General features: G+C 46.6%; 1 protein-coding gene and 1 non-coding gene across 5 annotated transcripts in view; both read left to right on the top strand.

Annotated features, from left to right (window-relative positions):
• The window catches only part of TGFBRAP1 (transforming growth factor beta receptor associated protein 1), a 58027-nt gene extending 36957 nt beyond the window's left edge, over positions 1 to 21070 (top strand). For all 4 annotated transcript variants that reach the window (XM_066377520.1, XM_066377521.1, XM_066377517.1 and 1 more), the window contains exons 4-12: positions 38 to 192; positions 3026 to 3108; positions 6864 to 7205; positions 8836 to 8893; positions 11179 to 11322; positions 12972 to 13115; positions 13681 to 13840; positions 16692 to 17125; positions 19344 to 21070. In XM_066377520.1, coding sequence (XP_066233617.1) covers positions 38 to 192; positions 3026 to 3108; positions 6864 to 7205; positions 8836 to 8893; positions 11179 to 11322; positions 12972 to 13115; positions 13681 to 13840; positions 16692 to 17125; positions 19344 to 19520 — 1697 coding nt within the window. In that variant the 3' untranslated portion in view covers positions 19521 to 21070. The remainder of the gene's footprint in view (positions 1 to 37; positions 193 to 3025; positions 3109 to 6863; positions 7206 to 8835; positions 8894 to 11178; positions 11323 to 12971; positions 13116 to 13680; positions 13841 to 16691; positions 17126 to 19343) is intronic.
• Positions 4909 to 5015, top strand: LOC136401892 (U6 spliceosomal RNA). The gene has a single exon (XR_010750817.1). It is a non-coding gene; the product is annotated as a U6 spliceosomal RNA (small nuclear RNA).
• Positions 21071 to 22018: the final 948 nt, after the last annotated feature.

Genomic DNA, 22018 nt, shown 5'->3' with positions numbered 1-22018 from the left:
GTCTTCCCCTTTCTAACAGTGTTGAATTTTTTCCCAGGAAGAGTGATTGTCGCCACAAATAAAGGAGTTTATATCTTGGTTCCATTACCTCTGGAAAAACAAATACAGGATCTTCTAGCAAGTCATAGAGTGGAGGAAGCTTTGGTTTTAGCAAAAGGAGCCCGGAGGAACATTCCAAAAGAAAAATTTCAGGTTTGTAATTAGCTGGCTGCCGAAAGCATGCCTCCAAGCCACCAAGCAGAAAACATTTGGATTTAACCCACATACAGGGGACCTTCCTGTGTGTCAGACCTTGCAGGTTGCAGGTGTATCTTTTACTGCATTTCTCAAGCACACTCACATATAGGTAAGGAAGGAGGCTGCAGAGCAGACAATAGCTGGACTGATGAGACACTAACAGACCAAGTCAGGTTTTGGTCCTCTGACTTCCATGCTTAATATATACCAAGTTGTACTTCTAATCAACTTTCTTCAGTGGGCCTTCAGAGAAGAGTCAGGGGCATAGAACTCAAAATCCAAAAGACTGTAATATCAGCTTCATTTGTTTCCTAATGTCGAATCTGCATTTGTTGGGATGGGACTGAATTTAAAAAGTTTAGATTGAAAAAGCTTTGTGTACCATACTGATAACCATCTAATATTACAGGAGTCCATCTAATTACTTTTCTTAGGAGAAAACTTTTAACGCAGTTAAGAAACACTAATTTTAATATAGTTGGTATGATAAATATAACAGATATAATAATCACATTATTCTTCTATCTGATGAAATCAAGTTCCCTCGAAATTGCTTTGTCAGCTTGTTAGGTTAGTTCAAATCACTCTATGTAGTTGAGAGTAATAGAATGAAATGTGGGTGTATGTACGCTTCATATGAATATATTGACCATTAAAAGTTCTCATGAATTTAGAATCTCTCGACTACAAATGGATCAGATTTTCACATGAGTATGTGATTGTTGTGGAATGAAATAATGCTTTTTGGCCTCAGTTGCTTTATGCTGAAAAGGGTAGATTCTTAAAGTGAAGGACAGGATGTATACTTTATAATTATGGGGTGTGAAAGAGGACATCTTTTCTATATTTGGATATTGATACACTTTTCATCTTCCTAATTTTTTAAAGTAAGACCTATCTATTAGCACTCAGCAGGGGGCAGCAAAAGCAAGTCGAGAGCTCCTGCTGGGCCTGCTGGGCCGCCTGTGGCATTTTCCTCCTTGGAGGTGGCCATGGTGAGCCGGTGCCTGAGCAGACCAGCTCTGCCTTGTGTACTCTTACGGCCTCTCTCCTCCTGTAAAGCGGGCCCCTTGGCTGCCTTCTGTAGATGTGTTGGCTGTCTAGACAGGCCACGTCTTGGGTGTGTCCCCCGGCGCGCATGCACAAACGTGCACACTTTAAGTTTGTAACATTTTCTTAAAGAGGCTTTCAATGTTCTCTGTCTGCTTTTTGCCTTTTGTCTTCTCTTTTTGCCCAGAGTAGAGATATAGTCAGTAGGAAAGAATATACTAGTCATCTTACTCTTGAATCTGATACCTCATTTGGAGTTTTTAATTTCTAACATGCGCTCTTCTTTCTCCCTGTTGCCCAAACACATATATCCAGCCCTGGAAATGCACCCTCAGAATGACCTCACATTCAGCCCCTCGCGCTCCGTTGTTCCTGCCAGTGTGCAGGCCCATCTGTTTTACCTGGATGATTGTAACAGCCTCCCTTGTGTGTCTATTCCGTCTCCCACGTCACTGCTGGGATGAGCTTTCTAAAACGCGGACCAAATCCTTTGCTTAAAATGAATCAGTAAGTGCCCCTGCCAAAGGTAGAGTCCACACCCTGAAATTGCATCACAGCTGGCCCAGGCCCCTTCTCTCCGTTCTCCTAATCTTCTCTGTCACTCCAGTGAAACACGCCTGAACTCTCCATATCACCTCAAAGCTGGAGGATGGGGAACTAACAACTGTTAAGCCCTACAATGTGTAAGCAATCTGAGAGGCATTTTAAAGCATTTTTTAATCCTCAAAACAATTAAAAACTAACTGGAACCAGTATGCAAAGATGGAAAGGCTCTGCAGCTGAGCTCGTTTTGCACCTCTGCCTCCCCTCCCCTCCCCTTCCCTCCCCTCCCCTCCTGGTAGAGCCTGTCATGCACATTCACATACCTCTCTGCCCTCCCTCTTTGCTTTCCTTGTTATCTGTATTCTGCTATTACTGGAGTGTTCTTACACACTCAATAAAATACTACCTCAATACCTTGCTTAGTTATGCCTGTTCTCTGAATCCTTTCTCTTCCCTCAGGCAGAACTAATATAGCTCCTCTGTGCTTCTGTGGTCATACATGTTAACGTTTAACACACAGCCATTGCCCGTCAGCTCTGTGCTTTTCCCTCCTCAAGTTCCTGGACAGACTCTTCTCTTTCTCTGCCTTGCCTCTGCTCATTTCTGGGCTGAAATTCAAAGGCATGGATGAATGGGTGATTCAGAGCTATGAACTGGTCTTCAAATAGAGCTCTGATATAATGAATTTTGGAGCCAAAAGTATTTTGTTTAGAGATAAGTTTGCCTAAATGGGTGTGTGTTTTTAAGGATTAGATGTGACTCTTATAATAAAGTACATTACTTATTTTAACTTTAGGATGCTTACGACCAAATGCTAGAGCCTAGGCTTAGAGAAACCAGGAAGGGCGAGGAAAGGAGACCAGACGCCCAGTAGACTGGCATTTCACCTTTCACCCCATTCTCTTCATTTAAAGCAAGTATTGGTTTTATGTCACTGAGTTCTGCACTAAGGAGGGATTTGCTCAGAAGTTTGTGGAACTGGGATTAAATGAATATTTCTTCTAGAGATCCAAAGAGGCAGAGAATGTAGACCTTTAAGAAACCATAACTTAAATTATATTAAGGTTTAGGATGCTATAAAGAAAGACATTAAGGAGACAAAGGTTTGTGTCAAAAAGTTTTCTTGATTTGTGTCCTGTACTCTGGATGGTACTTCTATTTAAGCTTGAACTCTGATGCCTGTCTTTCTTTACAGGTAATGTACAGAAGGATTCTGCAGCAAGCGGGTTTTATACAGTTTGCACAACTTCAGTTTCTGGAAGCTAAAGAGCTCTTCAGGTAATTTGAGGTGTTGGTAGCAAGACTTCCATGTGTCCCTGTGTAGTCAGGGCCTGCATTCCAGCTGTGGTGCGGTGGTGGGGAGGCTGCCATGGTTACATTGCGGTTGTGGTGTGGTGGTGGGGAGGCTGCCATGGTTACGTTGCGGTTGTGGCCAGATAGTGGGGAGGGAGGCTGCCATGGTTACGTTGCGGTTGTGGCGAGGTGATGGGGAGGCTGCCGTGGTTACGTTGCGGTTGTGGCGAGGTGATAGGGAGGCTGCAGTGGTTACATTGAGGTTGTGGCGCGGTGGTGGGGAGGCTGTCATGGTTACAATGCAGTTGTGGCGAGGTGGGTAGGAGGCTGCCGTGGTTACATTGCAGTTGTGGTGCGGTGGGTAGGAGGCTGCCGTGGTTACATTGCAGTTGTGGCGAGGTGGTGGGGAGGCTTGCTGTGGTTACATTGCGGTTGTGGCGAGGTGATGGGGAGGCTGCCGTGGTTACATTGCGGTTGTGGTGAGGTGATGGGGAGGCTGCCGTGGTTACATTACGGTTATATTGCAGTTGTGGCGAGGTGGTGGGGAGGCTGCTGTGGTTACATTGTGCTTAAGGTGGAAATGAGGAGGCTTGTTTATAATATCAGGCACCACCAGTGCTCATTCCTTGACTACCCTCCCCCAAGCCATAGTTTATCCTGTATCTTAAAGAGGGTGAGGGCTGGTGAGGGGTGTACATGATAGTCCTGTGAGGAGAGGAGGGTAGAGTTCTGAAGAGTGAATCGACAATATGACAATGTGAAGGATTTTTAGGGAAATATTATTGTTTACTTTTCCTTTTTTCCAGAGATTTTAGAAGAAGCTATGAGTGTAGCTAAGAGCATGTCTTCTGGGAAGACTTGTGATAACAATTCTTCTTCTAAACACTTTGTAAATGGCCTATTCGTAGTTCGCTTTGTCAGGAAGTTGAGTTCCCTTATGGAGGTTCCCTGGCATGAGTAACCCTGTGCCCATGCCATCTGGCCCCTCCTCTCACACACTCCTGTCTCACCTGATTTCCCAGCTGCCCTTTCCTCTCTTGTGTATGCTCAGTGTGGCGGTGGGTAACTCTTGCTCAGCACGTGTTGCAGAAGATTAAGTTAAAGCTGTGACCACGTAAATACCCTACCAGATCATTGCCTGTGAGTAAGTTTTCAAAATGTCCAACTGGAATAGATTCTGCACAGTTTAGCACCATCTACAAGACAAGGTGTACAGGAAGCCTCCAAAGAGATCCTTTGCATGTCAGTAAGAACTGTGTAGAGCAGAGCACCATGTGTGGCTGGCTGGCTGGCTGGCTATCCAGCTTCTGGAGGGTGTCCGTAGAGTGGCCCAGGCCACACTCACACCCACCATGGCTCTGATCTCCTGCTCTGCCACCAAATTGGGTGTAGAGAACAGATTTCTGAGTGAAAAAGGGTTTACTCAATCGTGGTGCCCTGTGTACCTTTTTTACACATGGGAGTTCCCTGTGCTGACATCATGTGTTCCTGGGAAAACTAGTAGCTTTGGGTTGTAGGCGGATGCCTTGTCCCGGAGACCGAGGCTTTTTTCTATCATATTTTGTCTTATCCCTGCAGTGGAGAAGACCTCCTCACTTGGGTCATGGCTGTCTCTCAATACAGCTTCTTTTTCTCATGAGTTAATTTAAAAGACAAAGTGAATGGTCACGATGCATTCCTGGAAAAGTTTGCTGATTTTGTAAGAGGATAAGTGTAATCCAAGGATCCTATACTTCATACTTCATTCAGCCACTTTGTAACTTACCTTTAAATTGACTGCTGCTCGTGCTCACTTTGGCAGCACATATACTAAAATTGGAACGATACAGAGAAGATTAGCATGGCCCCTGCGCAAGGATAACACGCAAATTTGTGAAGCGTTCCGTATATTTTTCAGAAACATAACAACCAATTTAAATATGTTGACCTTGCTTAGATCCAAATTCAAATAACCAACCATAAGAAAGCACATGAAATTGGAGGAATTAAATTATTTATTGGGTATTATATGATAAAATAAATAAATTGCTGCTCAACTTTTGTCAAAAGTGTAACTGAAAAAAATTGATTTTTGAAGAAGACCCTTGTAAGAAAGCATGGTTCCACATTCCCTTCGTGCACCCATGGCAGATGTTGCTAATGCTCATGATTATTTTTTTCTCATGTTCTGGGTCTTGTCCTCAGATTCCTTCTCCATTTGGTGATAGAAGCCACAACTACTGACTAATCATGGTTCGCACCTAAGATAAAACCTGTTTATCTTTTTGGTCATGGAGACGTAACTGTGTGTCTAGTCCTCAAGGCGTTGTACAGCCTGTCCTTGTACCAGTAAGGCTCAGCACTTTCCCACTCAGCAGATGTGGCCCAAGCCAAGAGCAAGGGCAGGAGAGAGGCAGCACCCCTGCTCCTGTACCTGGACGGCGCACAGAGCAGGTCCGTTGCAGTGATGGAGTGTGGGGGGAGCATCACGGAGCACGGACTGACATCGGGATTTGTCCTGGCCCTTAAAGATGAGCAGAGGTTTCACAGATTGTGACTCCTGCTTCACGCCAGGGTCTGTGGCCTGTGGCACAACACAACAAGATGTGTTGAAGCAGCCCTTGCCTCTGCCTGTTGGTACTAGTAGCCCCCTTCACTTGTGACAGAAATGTCTAATATCACCACATGTCTGTCAGGAGCAACACTGCTTTCCATTGAGAACTACTGCTTTGTGCAAATGGAACAGCCACAGGCAGGGGCTGAGAGGCATGAAATGTGAATGAAGTCAGGTGCTGAAGTGGGGCGGGCAGTGGGAGTTGATGCTGTCAGGTGGCGTGGGCCTGGTTAGGAGGGCCTAGAACGATATGCTGAAGGTTTGAACTAGATTTATGCTACTACAGAACCACTGAAGGGGTAAAGAGCAGGGCGGGAGGAAGGAGACCATACAGGAAGCCGGGAGAGTGGAGGAAAGTATGCAGCGAATGTCACAGGAAGTGCAGGTAGCAGGTCCTGCCTCAGAAGCTCCTATCCGGTGTGTCGGCAGGTTTCCCAAGGCAAGTCTGGCCCTGGGGTGAGGGCCACAGCTTGGTGATGCTGCAGTTACCTGTCATCGCTGCGTCCAGGACTCGCTGGCTGGAGGGAGAGGTGGGTGAGGGACCAACCATGAAGTAGAAATGGAACATTACTACATATAGTTCCTGGGCTCTACAAGGTTAGGACACCGTGCTGCCTATTTGAGTTGGTCTGAGACGTTCTCAGGAGTAACCACATGAGGAGATGGCCACATGAATGCTTCTGTGTCTTCTGTTACAAGATCATTGATATGGAAATTTTAGTTCCGGTCTTGTAAAGTTCCTTCTTTATGGACCATTCACTAAGTCTGTTTATGATTTAGTGCCAGGGAAAACAATGGCTTTATGAGGACTCTGATCAGACAGCGATGCAGCATTTCCTTTCTTTCTTTCTTTCTTTGCCCTGGTTTCCAGGGAGACTGGTGCTGACTTGGTGTTCAGATGTTTCCGTATTTCATCTGAACATGTGCAATATCTTTCGCCATGGTCCCTCTGCTCTTTCTTGGAATCGGGTGGCACTCAGTGTGGTAGTGCTTTGCCATGCTTACAGATTCCCACAGTCTCTGTGTTGTGCACAGACACCCAGCTCCTGGCAGCGTGTGGAGTTGTGCATACTGCCAGTGTGGTTTGTGTGCCTATGTGTACTCTCTCTCTCTCTTTGCTTCATTTAGTTTGACACTGTAATTGCAGAAGCGGCCAGCTTGACGTCCGGGAGCTGATCTCTCTCTACCCCTTCCTGTTGCCCACCTCCTCTTCATTCACACGGTCTCACCCTCCTCTCCACGAGTATGCAGACCTGAACCAGCTGACCCAGGGGGACCAGGAGAAGATGGCCAAGTGCAAGTGCTTCCTCATGAGCTACCTAAATGAAGTCCGCAGCACGGAGGTGGCCAATGGCTACAAAGAAGACATTGACACGGCCTTGCTCAAGCTGTACGCGGAGGCTGACCACGACAGTCTGCTGGACCTCCTAGTCACCGAGAACTCCTGCCTCCTGACAGACAGTGCTGCCTGGCTAGAGCGGCACAAGAAGTGAGTGTCCCCTCCCGTACACTTGCAGGGCTTCCACCTGGCCCTTCCCCACATACCCAATGGGAAAATTGGTGTGATGCAGCTAAAACCAGTGGCTCTGAGTTTCCAAGAGATTCATCATAGACTGCCTTGAAATCATAATGACACGCTAGTGCCCTTCAGGTCAGATCACTGTGCACAATCTGGAGCTGCCCCAGCCTTGTTAGTGAATGAAGTGTCCTTATGCTGCCTCCATGTTCCATCTAGGATTCACCTGTGGAAGACATCACATGTTTGTTGGTACAATTAATAGTGCATGTTAGCCACTTATGACCAGTTTGAACAGAAAGAGACATCTGGATAAATAGAGAAAAGGGGGAGCTTCTTAATCTTGTTGGTAAGAGATTATGGCTCAAAGCTCTGTCCATTGTGTGCAGGAGTTGTAGACAGTCACCCCCTGCTTCACAGCATAGAGGCAGTTAATCGTAGTGACTGATTTGATAAGAGCTGGCAGCTTCTTCATCCTGGGCAGGTGGTTGAGTTGTTGAGCACTCTTGGGCCTAAACTCCATTAAGCAGTAAGGTTCTTTGATCTTGGTTATGTATTTGAAATGGCAAAGGCACTGATGAAATCCCACACGGACCATGGTGGTTACATTGCCAAGACAACGCTGGCTCATGTGGCTTCCACGTGGATATTGGCTCTTCCAGAAATTTACCTCAGCTTCTCGACAATATTGTAGAACAGTCGTTTTGTTTAGATACTAGAAAATACTTTGATGCCTCATGGTAGTGACCTGGGATGCTCGGGTTGAGAGGGTCAGTGTAACTTTCTGAAAGGTTAAGGAAAAGAGAAGAAGAGTTCTGGCAAACAGTGTAACATCTTGAGAGTTTGCTTTGAGGGAAGAAATCTGACACCTCCTGCATCCCTTGCTCTAGCACCTGCTGGGAAGAGGGAGGCCAAGAGCTGGACACTTGTGGAACTTGGGAGGGCAGCCATGGCTTACTGCCCAGGCAATGCCAGTGTCGTTGCTAATCTTTTCTACTTATAAACAAGAAAACGGAGGGCCAAGGAAGATAATCTACTTACTCAAGGTCATACAGGTTATAAGTAAGGAAGCCTGAATAGAAACTCATGTCCTTGAACTCTGATGGCCTCCCCTAGGACTCTCCCCGAAACTCTATCCTCTGCGATGCCTGGGCCCTGTTAGTCAATTTATTGCTGTTGTTTATGTTCAAACTCCTTACCCCTCCTTTCAATATATAGTTTAGACAGCATACCTTCCAAATAATCTTTTAATATTAGGTTTAAAATAGCTAACTGAACAGACATGAAATTACAGTAATATTTGAAACAAATTGTAAAGCAATTTTAAATTTGATTTTCCATAGTAAAGTTATAGTTTTATTTTTCAGATTATCTTAGACTTGAATGTGATCAGTTCTGGAAATTGAGAGGGCATACATTTTAATAGCATAAGTAAATAAACAGAAATGAGGATCTTTTTGTTGTTTGTAGTTTGTTGTTGAACTCTGAGTTGAACAGTACTTAGAGGTTGGGTGGGGGGGGTCAGGGCCAGGGCATGTGACTGTGGGGGGCCCCCACGAACGTGGTGGGGAAGGGGCACTTACGATGTTGTTGTTTTTTTCAGGTATTTTGCACTTGGACTGCTCTATCATTATAATAACCAAGACGCGACTGCAGTTCAGGTTAGTACAAGAGCATTTTAGCATTATTTAAAAATCAATATTCTTTACTTTAGTGTTGCTTAAAACACACACGCGCGCTTGCACACACACACAAATTGGTAGAACACTTTTGCCGGATCTATAAGCTTTTTTAAAGAACAAAATTGAGCCTGACCAGAAGTGGTGCAGAGGATAGAGCATCAGCCTGGGACACTGAGGACCCAGGTTCAAAACCCCAAGGTTGTCTGGCTTGAGTGTGGGCCCATCTGGCTTAAGCGTGGGGTTGCCGGCTTGAGTATGGGATCATAAACATCACCCCATGATCTCAGGCTTGAAGCCCAAGGCTTGAGCAAGGGGGTCACTGGCTCTGGTTAAGGCACATATGAGAAAGCATAAATGACCAACTAAGGTGCCACAACTATGAATTGATGCTTCTCTTCTCTCTCCCTTCTTGTCTATCTATCCCTGTCTGTCTGTCTCTCTTTCAATAAAAAAGAACAAAACTAATACTGTTTTTAGAAAGTGAGAACTGTTGGCCAAGAGCTTTTTCCTTGCCTTTACATCTGTTTAAAGAACATTATGAAGGTTGAATTTTTTTAAAATTTAAGAAGTAAAGCTATGATTCCTTATTGAGACACCAGACATAAGACATCACTGTCTGATGAGTGCCTTATCAGAAAATTAAAATAGGAAATAACAATGTTTTAAAATTCCATGTTAATGTTAGTAAGTTTACAATATTTTTAACTGTCAATGGCAATAACTATTGTCAAAGAACTAAGTAAATTATTATCACCATGTTTTCTGTAACAAAACTAAAGCTGATCAAGGCCAGTCCATTGGCTAGGTTCAAAGCACTGGCCAGCGGTAGAGCTGGGATCAGCACCAGTGCTTCCGGCGGCCCCGGTTGGATGCAGAGCCTGAAACGAAGTGGCACTGAGTGCTAGTCTTGTGTCTTGCGTCTGACACTGTCGCATGCCATCAGGAGACTCTCCCCTTGCTGCTTGGGTTAGTTGTGTTGCTCTATCATACTTTTCTCGTGTGGCTCCTTTTGTTGTGTTTGAGGGGCAGTACTCACCAAGCTAAAGTCAACTTCATAAATTGGGCAAAGGCACTCGTGCGTCTGGTTAAACTATTTTGGTAACATTGTTGCAGAATAGGCTAAAAAAGAAAAATGGATTCCCATCAGCATACACCAAAAGGCTAAGAGTAGATTTGGGTGTCAAAGGTAAATTTTTTTATTTTTTTATATTACATAATTCTAGGAATTACAGCTAATTGTAAGTGTAATAATAGTATTAGCAGAGGTATATAGAGATTTGGAAAATTGAAATAATATGAAATAAATTTCAATAAGTGCCAGAATTCCGCTGTTTAAAAAATTACATGTTTTAGGATATTGTGATTAGATTATTTGGTTTGGGCAATTCAATGTTGAAGAAACTAGCTCCATAAAAAATGTTGGTGTGCCGATCATCAGAATTGCAGAGTTTGTGCTGCCCACCCCGTGGCTCATGCAGCGCAGGGGACAGGTGTCTGAGAGCAGGCCGTCGCAGGCTCTGCCTTCTCTGCCCCATGTGCTGCCATTCTGGGGTTCTGAAGGTAAATTCAGGTCACAGGGCAGAGAAGTTTCTGGATGAAATGGCCGAGACCTTTGATTACTAGTCTGTCATGAGACCTTGTGCAAAGGACTATCTGGACACTAGGGGACAGCATCAAAGTGTGTGAGCATAGTTTTCTATCAGAGTCGAACAAGGACTCCAAAATCAGGGACTCCTGTGATGGCGAAGGTGAACAGCACTGCTGACAGATGTGGGTGATTCCTCCTGTGCCGAGATGACGTCAGTGATCGTTCTGGTTTATTTCATGAAGAAACATGTTGAATACACCTTCCCATACACTGTATGCATGGTTTGTGTTACTGTGGTATCACTGAACCATGTCCTCTAGATTTCTCTTTTTTTTTTAGTAATCAAATATGATTTAACCATTTAAAATGTGTCCTGCTAGTCTTGTCCTGGCTGGATAGCGATAGCTCAGCTGGTTAGAGCATTATCCCTAAGAGTAGAGGTTGCTGGTTCGATACCCAGTCAGGGTACATACAGGAACAGATCAATGTTCCTGTCTCTCTCCTGCATTCTCTCTTTCTCTGTCTAAAGTCAATAAAGTAAACATTAAAAATAATTTGTTCTGCTACTCTTTAAATACTAAAATGCCAAGTTAGCAAGTACACTGTACACCGTTTCTCAGCTGACTTCTGGAAGGAGTGTAAGCTTCCATTTCTCTTTCTTGTTACTCCTTTGCAGCTGTGGGTGAATATAGTGAATGGGGATATTCATGACCCCACGCGCTCAGACCTGTACGAGTATGTTGTGGATTTCCTTACCTACAGCGCGGACCCAGGACTGGTGTGGAAGTACATGGACTGGGTCTTGCAGAAAAGTGAAGAGGTCTGTGTTTCATAAATGCAGTCGGGGCCCGGGGGGGGGATGGGTGGAAACAGACAAAACCTTGATTTTAAGTGGCAAACAAGCTACACTTCAACCTCTCTGTCCACTTTCTTTGTTTCCCTTTTTCTGCGTCCCCTTGATCCATTGGAACCACAGCTCCTGGGGAAGTTCTGCACCTCCCTGCTCTGCAGACGCACTGCTCAGCATCCTCCGTCTGGCACAGGCCACTCTTATAGAAAGAGGCAAGCCAGGCCCCATTCTGAGCATCTTCTGAGAAATGTTTTGTGAACTAGCACTGCTAGCTAGTCTGGCATTTTTGTTTTCTGTGGGTTGGAGCAGGATCAGATGGTTGTCCTGCAGGCCTCGGTGCCAGGCGTGCCCGTACCAGGCGAACCACTGCCATCTCTGCTCCCACTGCCCCTGGTGGGGGTGTTGTGGGTCTTGAGGCAGGAGGGCACCTGTGAGCCAGACTGGCCCACGTGGAGGCTGAGCAAGGGCATCAGTGAGAAAGCACCTGTTGGTTCTAGAGGGAACAGTGTGGTTGGGACAGAGGCCAGAATCCTGAGTAAAGCACCAGAGGTGACTGGGAAAAAGATAACATTTCAGTTCTCACTGTTCAAAATGTCTGCATTTCCTTGGCTCCCTTTGGAGAGATGCCGTTGGCTTTCTGACACAGGCCCTCAGTCATAAAGGGGGAGTTTCTGCGTGTTGTCTCTGCCTTTCTGGAATCTGAGTTGGACCATGTTCTCCATGGCTCGGTCGTAACTGGACGGTCAGAGCCCAAGTGCTTTGTGTACATTTTACCCACCTTGCTTTGCCTCTGACACAAGCATGGACCCCACGCCCAGTGCTCATGCGCGTGGTGGCACAGGTCTTAGGCTGTTGTACGCCTTGGGCTCTCCCTGTGCTACCAAGTGATCACAGCACAGCAGGCACAGAATGCTCTGTCCCTTGACATATCCTCCCTTTAAACATCGCAACAGCCCCACAAGGCAGCATTTATAGATGAGGAAACTGAGATTCAGAGAGCTTAAGAAACTTTCCCAAAGTCCTATAGTTGATAGAACTGTGCTGTTTTGCTCATGTTTTGGGTGTGCTGTGCGTGTGTGCATGTGTGTGAGTGTGTGTACACAAGGCCCAGGGGAAGTGCAGGGTAGACTTACTGCTCTACTGGCCCCATTAGCATATCCTTGGAAGACAGACTTGCACAGCAAGCCCCATTAGACAGGCCCAGGGAAGCAACCTGGAAACTTATCAGAGACCAGGAAGGGCTCTCGCACGGATAATCCATCGAGCAGGTCAGAGATAGCACAGCTGAACTTGCTAAGTGTTCAGCGAGGGACCCTCCTCGTTTTGGGATGATCTTAAAATGACAAAGTTTTGCTTCTTGGATTGTCAAAACCGCTGCCAATAAATGTTTTGTTCTTTAATTTCTGACCCTTTTGGAAAAAACTCCACCAGCCTGTCTGAGGAGGGTTTCAGAGATGAGCATCCGTCCTCTCTGCCGTCTATCTGTGGTCTTTGTCGGCTCTGGGCTGCCCTGCTGTCTGTGTCCCCATGCTTTCAACAGTGACTCTCCAGTGCTCAAGAGTAAAGGGAAGACGGTGACGTTGCAAACCACAGTAACTTGGCTGCTGCTTTTCTTTTAGGTTGGAGTTCAAGTTTTCACAAAGAGACCTTTGGAGGAACCGCAGAACAGTTTCAATCCAGACGACATCCTCACTTGCCTTAAGAAATACCCTCATGCCCTTGTCAGATACCTGGAGCATCTGGTTGTGGACAGGAAACTGCAGGTGCGCACTGCTGAACTTAGACGCAGGTGCGCAGACTGCCGCGTCCCCATACTGACTTACCAGATGGCAGTCTATGAGAAAACTTGTTGGCAGATGGTCCTTGTTTAATGTTTTCTGTCTCCTGGTGCTCAGTCTGCACTTGCTGGTGGTCTTCAGGGGGACTAGAGGTTTGCAAAGGAGATGGGAGGAATAAGTAGCTTTTTTAGCCCCCATCTCATGTTTACCCAGCTTATATTTTTCTTCTCTATTCCTTCCTTGTTATTTTTCTTAGAGGAAATCTAAGAAAAGATGCAGAAAAGCTGCACCTTTTGGGGGAATACTTAAATCCTGTGCGCCTTCTCAAAATGAGAAGTAACCCTTTTATATTTTCCCCAAAGATTTTAAATTTGCCTTTTCCATATTGTGGTTTCTGAGAGGTTTTCAACCCAATGACTGGGTTCTGGTCATTGTCCTAAAGAAGCTTCCCAACTCCCTCCGCACAGCCAGGTCTCAGAGCACGTGCTGCCGGGCAACCCCTGGCTTCCCTCGTGCAAACACCATGTCTGCTTGGACCTGTTTCCTGCAGAAGGAAGAGTACCACACGCATCTAGCTGTCCTCTACCTGGACAAGGTGCTGCAGCAGAGGTCTGGCGCCAACAGCAAGGGTGCAGAAGTGACCGAGACGCAGGTGAAGCTGCGACGTCTGCTGCAGAAATCTGATTTATACCGAGTCCACTTCCTGATGGGTGAGGAGGATCACAATAGTTTCTCTGCTGATGAGCTTCTACTAGGGCAGCAGGATGGGGGGTAGGGGGAGAGGCAGGCTTCAGTATAACTTCTTGTTTTGATTCCATGGTTGGGGGAATCAAACCATGGGCCTCATTGGCACAGAGTCAGCCCCCCTAGAGGGTGAGGTGAAGCTTCTAATGCCTCCCCATCACAAACTGACAGTGGCCCTTCTCCTGCAGTCGGCTCTCAGCAAAGTCTCACAAACACCCTGTTAGTGAGCAAGGGTTAGGTTCCTGCATACCTCTAATCCCATCATTTTCCTCAGCCGCTTAGTGCATAACCTGTTTCACGAGTGTTTTTGTTTAAAGACGCTTTATTTAATATGTAGCTGATTTGTTAACATTGAGTGCACAGCCAGCCACACTCTGCATTCTCTCTGTAAGGCGGCTCACAGCCCTCCTGGGCTCAGGAACACTAGACGCCACCTTAACACTATGCTTGGGGGTCACTTTAGATGCCAAAATCTCCAACAAAAAGCACAAAAGTGCAGAACTGTAGCACCAGGACGGTGAGAAGCACACTTGTTTTCCCAGCGAGTGCTGCTCAAACACAGTGCCTCGTGTCTGGCACCCTCTGGTCAGACGTCTGCAGCTCTGTACGAGTCCTCAGATGTCTTCACAAGCTCCACAAGTACTGACTTTGGAGGTACAAATTTTGGCGAGCAGGCAAATACAGAATCTGTGAACAATGAGAATCGACTGTATACAAGGGGGCATAGAAGTAGGTTTGCAGTCATTGAGTACGGAAAACAGTTTATTCTGGTATTATTATTTATTCATTATTGTATTTGTCACGTGAACAACTGTAGACCTACTTTTGTCCATCCCTGTGTATTCCAGGTATAGATCGAGATGCTTAGCATGCTTTATGGTGTTTCTCTCCACAATGAGCCTATGGAATGTGTCCTATTATACTATATGATGTTTAGATCAGAGTCATTTGAAGCTCTGAGCAGTCCCCAGCCTGCTCCAGCACACACGCCCCCAAGCAGGAGACCCAGCACGTGAACTGGGGTTGGTGTTTTGTTCAATCAATACTAGTTCTAACTTGCACTTGACATTCAACTGTGGTGCCTGTGAGCCACACCTGTCATTCAGAACCGCTGTCCCTTCTGACTGGTCAGTGCCCACGCTGCACTGCTTATTCAGCATGTTTACTATCCCCCTGACTTATTTCATACTTCACACTTTACAGATCCCTTCATAAAAACATTATGCTGCTCACTAGTTTGGTGACGAATGTTTGTATTTAGCCACCCTTTTTAGAGTGTGCGTAGCAGCAGACACGTGCCGAGGATGTAAAGAGAACTGTGGCTTCAGTGCTGCCCTCGTTGTCACCAGAGGGCAGGTGAGGGCCGGAGGAGCTCCGCGCAGGGCACGGGAGCAGCCCGCATGCCTGGGGCAGATGGGCAGGGAAAGCCTCCCGGAGAAGGGCCTGTTTGAACATCAGAAGGTGAATTCTGGGCCTGCTGGCCACCTGGGAGCTTACAGGAAATGGCATGACCCCAGTGCCCTGTGGAAAAGCACTGCGACTGCTGAGAGACCTCCTCTGTACCCTTGTTAGGTGACTTGGGGGTGGACTCTGGGCATGTTGCAGTAACAGTTCCTGCCAAGCCTACTCAGTGGAGATGAGAATCAAATGAAAAATGTAGATCTAGACAGGACCTTTCCTTAGCCATCTCTGTGCCTCCCCTCTCCCTTAAATGTGGTATCCCTTAGTAATTATTTGTGAGGATGAGGTGATGCCTATGGCAGCTGTGTCCAGTGTTCCAGGTAACATGTGCTGAAGAGCCAGCCCTTGGCTACCGTCCAGCACTGCTGCATCTGCCGTGTGCGTCAGGCCTGCCTGTGGCCAGACTTCAAGTGTACAATGCCTGTGATTGGAGTATTGCCCTCGGTCCCTGACGTAACTGTCTGGGAGTATCCCTTCACAGTGGGAAGAGGTTTTATCCCCGCTGGTGTGTGGGGGAGTGGGAAGCCAGAGGACGTCACTAATGAGCCACGCCACTAAGGGCAGGGCCTTGGTCACAACCGATGTGCCTCTGCTGGCTTCGTCTTCCTTACAACCCTGAAACATAAACTGCGAGGCAAACAAAAGGAAATCTTTAAACTGATGTAGTTATGGATTTTAATACTATGAACCCATAGTCCTTCTTTTCTTTTTAAATTTTTACCTTTTTACATTTTATTGACTTTATTGGGGTAACACTGGTTAATAAAATTACACAGGTTTTAAGTGCACATTTCTACAACACATCTCTACACCAGATTGTGTGTTCACCCCCCCCCCAAGTCGAGTCTACATCCGTCTCTGTTTGAGCCCATATTTCTTTCCATGAAGTATATTTTAAATTGAGGTAAAGGGGTTCAGCACACTGTGAGGTGAGGTGTCATTATCTGGAGCTAGTGACCACAGTGCCTTTCTACGTTAGTGAGATGACACTCACTGAGAAGACAGGAATAATGTGGATGGACTGGAGGCCAGGCATTGTGGTATTCAGGGTTGCACTGACGCCTTCTAAAATCCTGGTCATGTTTCATTCATTCTCCACACCCGGTAAAATGCTGTGTTCTGAGACCTGGCTATACTTTAGGTAGGTGTGTCATTGTTGTTGCTGACACTGATGTGAAGCACGGACACAAAGGAAGCCTTCTCTGAGGGGTCTGAGTGGCGGTGGAGAGGTGTGTTGAGGCGGCCACATTTTCTTGGCCCTTCCCTAAGCTGCAAGCCCCCGGGGAGGCCAGTGCTGCCCTGGATTGGGTGAAGTGCTCTGGCTTGCCTGTTCTAACCAGTGATTCTGCCCAACAGATAGAGTCCGGGGCGCCAGCCTGCCCATGGAGCGCGCCATCCTGCATGGGAAGCTGGAGGAGCACGAGCAGGCCCTGCGCACCCTGGTGCATGAGCTGGGGGACTTCTCGGCAGCCGAGGACTACTGCCGGTGGTGCTCCGAGGGCAAAGACCTGGCCTACCGGCAGCGGCTCTTCCATATGCTGCTCACCATCTACCTGAGCCCTGGCCACTCCACTTTGGAGCTGGCTGTGGCTGCTGTGGATCTCCTGAACCACCACGCCACGGAGTTTGATGCTGTTCAGGTCCTGCAGCTGCTGCCGGGCGCCTGGTCAGTGCAGCTGCTCTGCCCATTCCTAATGGGGGCCATGAGGGACAGCACCCACACCAGGAGGACCACTCAGGTAGCTCTTGGCCTGGCCAAGTCTGAAAACTTAATCTACAAATATGATAAGGTGAGAGCCTGGCTAGCTTCTTGACCAGTTGACATTTTATTTAACGTCCAGTTTACTGGTAGAAAATGTTCTTTGTTGGTGTTTTTCTCTACATCTGTGTTTTCCAACCGCTGGTCCACAGACTGAGGCTGGTCCATCAGAAAGTTTCTGTTGGTCCGCAAAAGCATTGCCCACCCTAATGTTGTATGATTAATGATCTAATGATTCATAGACTCTACCAGCCATAAATTTTGTGCCGGTCTGCGAAAGAATGGATGGTTAACTCTTTCATGGACCGGCAGGAAATGCCTAGTGGACCAGCCCTGGTCTGCTTGGTGGCTGAGAACCACTGCTGTCCAATATCAACACGTGAGATCCACGAGTCCACTCGCAGAAACGGGCCCGTGTGCAGAGGCAGGAGCTGGTGGCACGCATGACCTCGGTGCCATTTTTCTCCCCTTTTAGATGCTGATGACCAAGAAAGCATGTACCTATGGTGTCTTGGGCCCTTTTCTACACTTTCCATCACGATATCACTTCATTACTGCAATGTGTTTATGCAGTATCTACTATTATTATCTCCATGTCACAGAAGAAAACTGAGGCACCAAGCAGTTACCCAGTAAATGGAAGAGCCCAGACATGCATCTGGGCCACATCAGAGTGCCATCGTCCTAGTTCCTGCATTACTCAGCTCGGGCTTCTCTAACAAATGCCAGACTCGGGCTTATACAGCAGATGTTTGTTTCTCAGTTATGGAGTCTGGGGTGTAGGATCAGATTACCAGCAGATTCCATGCCTGGTGCAGACTCTTCATGGCTTATAAGCAGCTCCCTTCTCACCGTGTTCTCACACAGCAGAGAGCAAAGAGCAAACTCTGGTCTCTCTTCCTCTTCTTACAGTGGCCCTAATTCCATCATGGGAGCCTTACCTAATGACCCCATATAACCTTAAGCATCTGCCAAAGGCCCCACCTCCACATACCATCACATACATTACGAATTAGGGCTTCAACCTAACGAGTGGGGGTGGCACACAAACATTCAGTCTGACATAGTCCCCAGATGTCTTCCTCTGGAGCCTCTTCTCTGGTCTATTCCATGCTCTGCACACAGGCACACTGCCCTTCCCAGAACCAGAGTCCAGCCTGTTCCCATGCTTGGAAGCCTCATGACTGCCCACTGTGGAAGTGGATGCCTGAAAGATTCAGTCTCACCTCCTTTGGCTTGTCCCTTTCTGTCTCTCACTGCTTACCAGGACACATGGCACCTCCCAGTGTGACATACTGGTCCACACACACAGCCTTTGTGCCTGCCATGCCCTCTGCCTGAGGTATTCTTACCTTTCCCTTTGGTGCCTGGTGAATGCCTTCTGGAAACCCAGTCAAGCCTTTTCCTTTGTGAAGCCTTCACACCCCTTTGAGCAGGTTAACCACTTCTGAGCACATACATTCATAGTAGTCTCCCTTTACTGTTAATTAAGACTTTGGGTTCTCTGAGGGCAGAAAACTTCATTTACTTATCTCAGTATTCTGAGAGCCAAGCCTGGCATCTTGAAGGCATTGAGTGAATGTTGAATGATGATGAAACTAATGTGGCCAAGATAAATTCAGAAAGTTGTTCCTCAATCCCTTCAGTAGCACGCTGACATGTCAGGGATGACAGCTGAGTTGTGCAGAAAGGTTCTATAACCTGTAAAACTTGAGTCCTAGTTATCAGACGGGGAGCAATGGAGTCACAGCTCAGGTCTGTTAGTTAAAGAAATGAAGTTATGTATCCTAGGATCGATCAGGAATGTGTCACTCATCGGCCTTCTGGCTTTGACCCAGTTCCTTGTTTGTGCCTTACTTTGCTCATTTGCCAGTGAGAGGCCCAGGGGATGGATGATTTCTATAGCCTTGTTTAGCTCTAACAGTCTGTGATGTCACAGTAGGCTTGCTGAGACACACCGGAGCTCTCAGAACATCTGAGAGACAGTCTTGGTTGGAAATACCTCAGCCAGACAAGCAGCAGTGAGCAATGACTTTTGTAAAAGAAGAAGGCAGTTTTAATGGTATATATTTTTTTATTTCTCCAGTTGCTAAGGATGTTTTCATTTATTTTTAGTTCTCATATTCTGTTTTGGGAAGTTGCTATTAAAGCAGTCCTCATCAGTAGTAAAGATCCACAGGGTAATGTGTGTCAGCTCCAGGAGATGGCGAAACAGCATGTGAGAATTCTGTGTGTGTTTACTTTCACAGATGAAGTTGAAAGGAAGCTCCGTCCGACTCTCAGATGAGAAGCTGTGCCAGACGTGCCAGAGTCCCTTTTGTGAGCCTGTGTTTGTCAGATACCCGAACGGTGGTCTTGTCCACACTCACTGTGCTGCCAGCAGACGCACGGACCCCAGTTCCCCCAGACACAGCACTCGGACTTGAAGGGCCGCCCAGCAGCGCCAGGGGGACTGCTTTACGCACCAAGCCTGCCGGACGCAAAGAGCAGAAAGTTGTGGTGCTCTCCACCAAGACGAAGGGTAACATGTGGGTGCCCAGGACTTCAGTCAATGTGAAACAAGGACTCTTCCCTGCTGACCACTCTGCATTGAATGTCAATGGAAAACCCAAAAAGAGAGAATGTGCAAGTTCCCCTGTCCAGGTGCATGGTCATCCGAAACAGATGTCCTCTTGGAAAGAAAAATGAGCCTTCCCCGTGCGCTTCAGACAGACTGGACCCCACCCCACCCTTGCCCGTCTTCAGGCACACTTACACTGGAAGCATCTGCTTCAGGGTGGCCCGCCAGCACCACCCTCTCTGGGCCGCAGGTGGCTGGGCGCAGCGTCCTGTGTGGGCAGGTTTCACTGTTGCACTTCTTCTTCATGTGGATGTGTGCTCCATCCACGCACAGCCACTGAAGTCCCGTCTGGTTCCCGATGACCTCATGGGTTTTGCTTTTGCCCTTGGCACTGGCTGACCTTAGGGAAGCTTTTCTGTTCTTTCCTGCTTCCCAATTGGCTTTCAACCCCTAAAAGATTCTGTTTGTTCACCTAATACTTCCCTTTTGGGTATATTTGTGTGCTTCTGGCTGCCTAGCAAGGGAAGATTTGTGTGAACTGATAAAATTCGAGAGAAGCTACCCACCCATCTTGACCATGACTGCGGAGACAGGGAGCCCGTGGTGGCTGAGGCCCAGTGTGCGCCCCTCACTGTCACCACGGCCTCTGCTGATCTGAAACTCCACGTGTTTGACTAAAATTTTTTATTTGGAGTTATATCATTTTTGTTGTATTTCTCTTGTTTAAAAATCCACCTGTCATATTTGTTAGGAATGTTTTTCTTGTTAAAGTGTACCTCCTAGTGAATACTCGGGAAATTAAAAGGGAAACGTTATGAGCACAAACCAAGTGTATTTTCAGGGCGGGCAGTGGGTGACAGTGGCCTTTGCCTGTGGTGGAGACGCTGTCTTTCCTGCAGGTGATGCCACACCTCCTTACAAGGAAGTCCAGCCAGGCTGCCTTACCTCCCAGCACTTAACCACGCTTGCTCTGAGGTTATCTGAACACAGGAAAATGCCTCCCATTCCTCAGACTGCAAATTCATTTTATGCTTCTGTCAGACATTGTGGAAAGGCTGAAGCTGTTGTCACTGCACTGCCCTCTTGAATTTCTTCATTCTGATGATTATTCTGTTAGAAACTAACAATAAAGACACTGTACCCTCTGGCACTAATGCTTGGAAAACAGGCATTAGCTTATATGTGTGAGACGAGAGGACCTTGGAATACACCTTCTCCATCAGCCTAAGCCTTACAGAGGGGGATGAAGAGCTCATTCTCCATTCTTTGCAAAATGTTTTCTGTACTAATAATGGTCAGTGTCCCTTTTCCTTCTGTGATTCCACCTGGGCCAAGAAAGCAAAGGACTCGTTATTCTTTCCTAACTGTGCCTCAATGATCTAAAGAATAAATGGTGAAGAAATTCTTGTAACTCAACCATATGCTGTGTAGTTAGTATGGATTCAAAGCCCAGTCATGAGTCTACCCTGTCGGTGACTGTTGCAGAATCATCATGTTACTGTTCACCCATCATCACACCTCGGGAGCTACATTGACCCCTCACAGAACAAGTGACCCATACACGCAACATTGCCCGTTGAAAGCGCTGTTTCTCTAGACTCAAAATTGGTAAAATCTGGAAAGAGTCTTATGATTGCTCATTCCTAACTTCGGGGCATTAATTTCTTGTTTCTCTGAACATGTTTTGAAGTGTTTGTTTTCCTTTAGAATATTGGGGATTCAAGTTGAACAGTTCCCACCTCTCCTGAGTCCTCTTAAGACAGACAGAGTTCTACGACATTGCAAAATAATCAGAACCGTACCTTTCTCTAACCTTTCTGCAACTCCACAAGGGTCTTTTCTCAAATCATATTTTTAAAAGAAATACATAGTTCATTCCACAAGCCTGCTGTTCTGTGACTGTGCTGTTGAATAGAACAATTAGACCATCACTCAGTCGTTTTCTCCTTAGGTTCAGTGTCTTCATACTTGTTAAAACAGCATGTTCTGAATTCAGTTGACATTAATATTCTGTGGACAATGCTATTATCTTTATGGACTGTTTATCTGCTGTTGCCTATCAAGTATCAATATGGGAATACCATGTAGGCTGTGGGGCAGGGGCCTGAGCTCAGCACTGGGAAGCCTGCACTGATGGGTCAGTGTACTCACTTCTGGAGTGCAGGGAGGGTCCTCAGGTCACACCGCCAAACTGATGCCTGTCACTCAGCTATGGTGGCCTTTTATGCTTGCTCTCCTAGGGAAACCATTGTCTTTGCCGCTCTATCCACTGCCCCTGGTTGGTCCCAAATACACAAGATATACAAATGTAAACTTGTTGATTTTATTAAAATTCTTTTAATTCTTTGTTTTTTTTCTGTAGTT

Source organism: Saccopteryx leptura, chromosome 3, assembly GCF_036850995.1.
Source record: "Saccopteryx leptura isolate mSacLep1 chromosome 3, mSacLep1_pri_phased_curated, whole genome shotgun sequence".
Taxonomy (NCBI): Eukaryota; Metazoa; Chordata; class Mammalia; order Chiroptera; family Emballonuridae; genus Saccopteryx; species Saccopteryx leptura.
Note: the sequence above shows the minus strand (reverse complement) of the source record. Positions and strands in the feature narration are given on the sequence as shown.